At 38.6% G+C, this 6,133-nt stretch overlaps 1 protein-coding gene across 1 annotated transcript; it reads left to right on the top strand.

Moving 5' to 3' along the window:
• Positions 1-580: 580 nt before the first annotated feature.
• Positions 581-5,701, top strand: CFAP161 (cilia and flagella associated protein 161). The gene is made up of 7 exons (XM_050309937.1): positions 581-655; positions 797-886; positions 1,094-1,329; positions 1,987-2,071; positions 2,860-3,018; positions 3,678-3,751; positions 4,521-5,701. Exons 1-7 carry the CDS (start codon positions 593-595, stop codon positions 4,687-4,689), a joined length of 876 nt encoding a protein of 291 aa, XP_050165894.1. The 5' UTR covers positions 581-592; the 3' UTR covers positions 4,690-5,701.
• Positions 5,702-6,133: the final 432 nt, after the last annotated feature.

Here is a 6,133-nt window from a genome sequence, read left to right as displayed (position 1 = left end):
CTATTCTCTGATTCACAGGATTCACCACCAGTGTAGTGATAGTGCACTGAACTCCCGTGTGTTAAGCTGATGCACCTCCTTGACGGAGTGTAAAAGGCTATTCGTCCCAGCTCGGCTGACCTGAGATATTTAACACTCCGGCCTCTTCTGGGGAGTAGTAAATGGTGGGAGAAGAGGAAACAGCCTCAGGTCGCGCCTGGTGAGGTTCAGACTGGATATCAGGCAACATTTATCCACCCAAAGGGCTGGCAAGCGCTGGCACAGGATGCCCAGGGCAGCGGTGGGGTCACCACGCCTGGAGGCGTTTAAACGACGTGCAGATGTGGCGCTTGCGAACGTGGTTTAGTGGAAACCCGTCACTGTAAGATACACGGCTGGACTGGGTGACCCGAAAGGTGCTTTCCCATCCCGAGGATCCCACGATCCCCACCTCGGGATTCCCGCACTGCCCCGCCCTCCGCCCCGCCCCTTCTTCAGCCACGCCCCTTATTTAACCACGCCCCTTTGCAGCCCCGCCCCCACCGCTCCCTCAGCCAATCGCCGTGCAGCGCGGTCGCCATGGCGACGCGGGACGCGCGGGGCCGGGCCCGCCATGGCGGCCTACGGGCGGGGGGTGCGCGTCGGGAACTGGCTGGAGGATCTGCACGAGCAGGAGGTGCCGGAGAAAACCCTCCCTAAACCCCCCTCTGCCTCTCCACCGCACGCTGTTACCCCCCTAACGCCTTAAAATTCGGTCTAAACACCGAGATTCTGGGTGCTGAATAACGCTGCCTGCCTGTCTTTCCTTCGCCAACAGGAGCTCCTGAGGGACTTTATCAGCAGGAGGGAGAAAGGACAGCTTTTAATGCAGAGGTTAGCCAGACTTCAAGAGAATATCTTGAAGAAGGTAATTTTTAAAGAAGGTTATGTCCCATGACATACAGAGAGGCATAGCTGTTATTATTGTACATATTGTTACACGTTCAATAACAATTGGCATATTGTTATTGATTGAACGCGTTAAGAACGCTACAGATTTTATATGCTAAAACACTCCTGATATTAAGTTCAGATGATTCTGTAAAATATTATGTCCGTTTTAATTTTAACTTAGGTAAATCTATCGGTTTCTATTGATGGGCTGGTTCACTTTGGAGACACTGTGATGGTCATGAACCCTGACAGCAACGCCCCGGAGGAGAAGGAGGATGAAGTACGTGGTGACCTGACCTTGGCAGTGGACATGGAGGAAATATCCCTGTATTCCGATGACCCACCACAGGTCTCACGTGGACTGAGCGCAGTCAACAGCGTGAACCCTGTGGGTCGAAATAGTTTCTGTATCGTAAGGTCTGGTGCTTTATTCAGAGTTCTTTTCAGTTATTATTTTAGCTTTAGGTATCTTGTTTTGAGAAATACGCAGCGAGGTTTGCCAATGTACAAGTGAATTATGAGTAAATTTAATTTGTTTAAGGAAGGGTCTTTAACTTCGGTCATGCATTAAGCTTGATTCTGTGCTGCATTTTACTCTGATTAATTCCAAGGACCTTTATATCAGCTTAGGTGTGAAAACAGAATTGAATTCACTGTATCATGTGGTAAATTCTGCAGCTGTTTTTATTATGGTCATATTTCAGCTGCAGAATACAAAACACATCCAAATGTCACTTAGGATTAATATTCACTCTCCTGCAATTAAGGTCTCTGGAGCAGAAATTGCTTTTGCTTTCCATGAAGTGGAAACATTTTCCTGTTGTCCTAAAAAACCCTAAGAAAACAGCATATTTTGTCTCTCAAATATATCTTTAATTGCCATTGTTTGTGGGACAAGAAACAGAAGAACAGGGTCCTGCTCAACAGTCAGGTTCTTTGTTAGGTTAAAATATTTTACCTATTTTAAAAGATAAACTTAATACAAAAGACCTAACTGTAGATTAAAACACCCCCCCCATAATAGTAAAACTGATTATTTCAACGCATATTTTTTAATTTTTACTTTTTCAACAGTGCTGATGGAAGTGCAGTGGGTGAGCCACTTAGGTTTGGGCAAAACTTTCTTCTTGGGACAACAGGAGGGATTTCTGACACAATGGTAAGGCAAAAAAGTTGCAAATGAATATACTGATAGTACACATTGAATCACTCTCTAAATATAGATATATGAAACTGTACAGTGGTTCAACATCTTGGCTTTGCAGAACAGATTCAGAGTCATGCATAGATCAAGATAAGAAATACCTATTTAGAAAGTTTATGCAACTTGCCTCAGGTCTGGTGTGCAGGCCAGGGGGGTTGTCAGCCAGAAGTACTGGATAAAGCATATCTTAAAAAGAAAAAAGGAAATTAAAATTAGCTTGTGAATCATGAAAGAATTCATATGGGAGATTTTTTTTCCCCCCACTTTGAACAACTCCAAAATGAGAAGATTTCATTTCTTGTGAAGATAATCCATAGTAGGTATATGAAGTCATGTGCTATTCTATCATTCTGAGGGAGCAGATTTCTATTAAATGTTAACATTGTATCCCTCTGTAAGTTAAAAGCACATAAGGTGTTACATGTTACGTATGCACTCAAAATATATCACCACAACTTTGGAAATGTTTTCCTTCTCAACAACCACTCTGGTGAGATAAAATATTTGGAACATAAATTCAGTTTTAAATTTGTATTCACTAGCCTGTCTATAGAGTGGCTACTTAATGAGTTTATCAACAGAATAGAATCTGTGCTGTGGTTTTTGTCTGCATAGCTTCAGCTGGGCAGACTGATCTGTCAGGAGCCAAGGGAAAAGCTTTTGAGTTCAAAAATATGTTTTAAAATTACATATCTTGTTTCTTTTATACTGATACTGTCCTAAACACGTGTGTTTATTTACAGTTTTATCTAGGAAGTGACCATAAAACATTCACAGCATTTGCTAAAAAATCTCGCCTTCAGCCGGTGTTTTTGACAGGAGAGGATTCCTATTTGACCTGCTGGCAAGCTGCCTTCCTGGATCCACAGCTGCGTCTTGAATACGAAGGATTTCCAGTTCCTGTAAGAATTTAGAACTGTAGGAAATGTTTCGAGAATTTGATTGAAACAGCAGATGAAGTACTTAGAAAAAATAAGTAGTTTTTTCACATATTCCCTTTTGCCGGTTCTGACCTCTAATTCTAGGAAGTGGTAGAGAGAAGGAACAGTCTCTTTGATTAGGGAATCTGCTTATACAAATATTTGGTTCTGGTGTTCATTTTGACATTGACTTGTTCAGTTTTTCCTATCAGAAATTTTCAAACCTTGACATCATGTGAGGATGCAGTACTTACCTGTTTTTCAGGACTTTGAGGTACTAAAATCCATTTCCAATATTAGGAACTCTGATTAAATAAGAGCTCCTCTACATAAAATTTAAAATTATTAAAAAAAAAAAATCTCAAGGCATCTGCATAAGTGGATGTTTTTCCAAATGTTTCTTTGTTAATACAGTACTTTCTTGTACTAGATAACTGCTAGGCTTCTTGAAGTGCTTGCTGTACAGCAAAATATCACAGATATTCCTCTACAGCCTTGAACTGAGACTGACCTGCATGAATCAGCTCACTAATAAACACAGCCAAAATTATCTATTTGTTAAAAACAGTCCTTATTCACAGTATTGGGGTAAAAATATTTGCCAAGTGTTTTCCCTTGTTCTTTTTTTTTTTTTTTTCCAGGCAAACACTAAAATTATAATTACTCATTGCTATACTAATCGGAACTTAGCCATTCCAAGGAACTTTCGTGTATGGTAAGAATAATTTATAACTGGCAAGGTTGTGCATAATGATGTGCCAGCATCATGAACTAGTGTAAGAAGCAAGACAGGTGTTTTAGGAACACACTGAGGAAATGGGAAAGAATGCAGAATGCCATTCTCCTTTCCCTTATTTTATTTCTGGAATGTAATGTGTGCACGGGCTTGCTGCAGACAATTGCCTCAGACTTACTTGTTTTGCTTCTGTCCATCTGAATCAATCTCTCAACAAATTGAAGTTAATCCAACAATTCCAGTTATTACATATACATTAAATTAATATTGATTAAGCACTGCTAAAGAGTATACTAATGTTTCCATTAAATTCTGAGCAAGACCTGACTAAGGATTTGTATCAGGTATTTGAAGATGAGAAAAGATCTGAAAGTTTGAGGCTGAAACAGTTATTAAGTAGCCAGAGTCTTCCTCAGTCAGAGAGAAATGAGGATGAGGACCTGAACAGTTTGTACATACTGGGTTTTGCTGCCTTATACTGATGGGGCTCCTTTTAGCTCTGAAGCTAGAAAGATGGAATTTCTGTTGGATTTCGAATTCCTAAATTATTCATAGAAAACAGAGTGGGATATCGTGTTTCTTGTAAGAGTCTGATATTTGAAAACGTGGGGATATTGCTGAACAAGACAGGAGAAAAATGAGGAAATCTTGAACAATTAACAAATAATGAAGATTTTCTGAATTTATATATATATATTAATTCACTGTGCCTGTTCCCCCTCCCCCCTTTTTTTTTTTGGCTTTGCAGGTCTTATTTTGGAAAAGAATGTGAAGTTGTTTGTCACAATTACCTGGACTCCCACAAAGTTGAAGAATATAAGAATTACTGGGAAATAATTACAGGAAATCCTGGTCCAGAAGGTGGTACAATGATTGATAGACCTGAAGCTCTACCAGAAGGGTATAAGACAGGATGACTTTCATAAAAAGACAGAGAATATAAAAATGCAAGACTTACATCCAATAGAGGTTGATGAGACTCTGATTCTTGATTTTTTTTTTTTTTTGCTGTTTAGATTTTACTTTTAGAGATGTTTATTTTAAAAGTGGAAGTGAAAGTCTACCATTAGTAATATTGGATGATCTTATTAATTTATCAAGGTTATACAGTGGGAAAAAAACTACTAACATTTGAGGAACCACACATCAAAGATTTGTGAATCAGGAAGTGTTTGTTTTCCCATTTTCCCTTTCACTGATAGCAAAAGATGCCAGAATCCAGGAAATCTAATAGATTTTCATTAAATTACCAATTAAAAAATTTAAGCAATTCATCCAAAACCAAACAAGTGTCACATTTTTTAAAAGAGAGAGCATACTGTTTCCAAAACACTGAAAACCAAACACATACAAAGCTGTCATGGGATTGTTTGACATTTAAAGTTCATCAGAAAGAAAGCTGGTTGTTGAGCTTGTTTCCCACTCTGTCTAGCACAGTTTTGCCAATTCTTAAATCATAAGTAAGATTTCTTTATCTTGAGATTGGCTTCTGATTTATGGATATAAATTGATCTTTCTATGCTTGTCCATGTATTCTAAACACCTAAATATCAAGTAATAAAGAACTTGAGCACAGTGATAGAGACTAGAGACTTCTGACAGCTTTTTCCATACATCACCATGTTCCATTTTCCTCTCACTCACAGCATTTTTCAATCTGTAATAACTGCTAACAAGTTTGAGAGCAAGACAGAATTGTCAAAGAAAATTAGGTGCCCAGAAGTTTAATGAAAATAAATGCCAAAGCAGAAAACAAATAAGAGATGCTGTAAGTTAGTTTATCCAGTAAGAAAAAGATCGTGTATGTTCCTACCTACTTTGACACCAGAGAATTCACATTAAAAAAATTGCCTTAAAAGAGTAAAAATTTCAGCTGAAACTCACATTTTTCTTAAACAACCAAATCAATCAAGCATAAGATGCAAAGACTTGGAAAAGAGAGTTACCTGTCTTTATCTGGAAGTTTAAGCAGCCCCACAGAGAATGTATGACATTCCATTATATCCATTTAGTCAACTCACATGTATACATATTCCATCTCTTACTGTACCACAAGAGCAGGCTCTTTCTGCACAAAGTAAGTGAATACTCAAGTAAAATAAAAATACTATGTAGATCTCCATTCTCACAAGATTCCAAAGATCTTCAATGGTCATATAAAGGTCAAATAAAACTTTTGAAGTTTAACCAAAACAAACCCACTAAACATTCACAAAAGATGGGACTGATCCAAATATATCTTCAAGCTCTATTCCCAAATAATCTGTTTCAAACCCACTGGCAAGGCTTGAAAAGTTCTTGCCTTTATTCAATTTAAATTAAATCAGCAGACTGCAGCATCAGCTCATGAGCACTTGGCAT

The sequence above is a fragment of the Myiozetetes cayanensis genome, unplaced genomic scaffold (genome assembly GCF_022539395.1).
Source record: "Myiozetetes cayanensis isolate MyiCay16 unplaced genomic scaffold, myiCay2020 scf14, whole genome shotgun sequence".
NCBI lineage: Eukaryota > Metazoa > Chordata > Aves > Passeriformes > Tyrannidae > Myiozetetes > Myiozetetes cayanensis.
This window is presented reverse-complemented; position numbering and strand designations above follow the sequence as displayed.

What these genes read in the sequence shown, in the direction of transcription:
- CFAP161 (XM_050309937.1), top strand. Translation starts at nt 593, where the DNA reads ATGGCGGCCTACGGGCGGGGGGTGCGCGTCGGGAACTGGCTGGAGGAT. An exon ending in AATAGTTTCTGTATCGTAAG is followed by an intron (nt 1,330 to 1,986) that starts GTCTGGTGCTTT and finishes CTTTTTCAACAG; the next exon opens with TGCTGATGGAAGTGCAGTGG. An exon ending in CCAAGGAACTTTCGTGTATG is followed by an intron (nt 3,752 to 4,520) that starts GTAAGAATAATT and finishes TTGGCTTTGCAG; the next exon opens with GTCTTATTTTGGAAAAGAAT.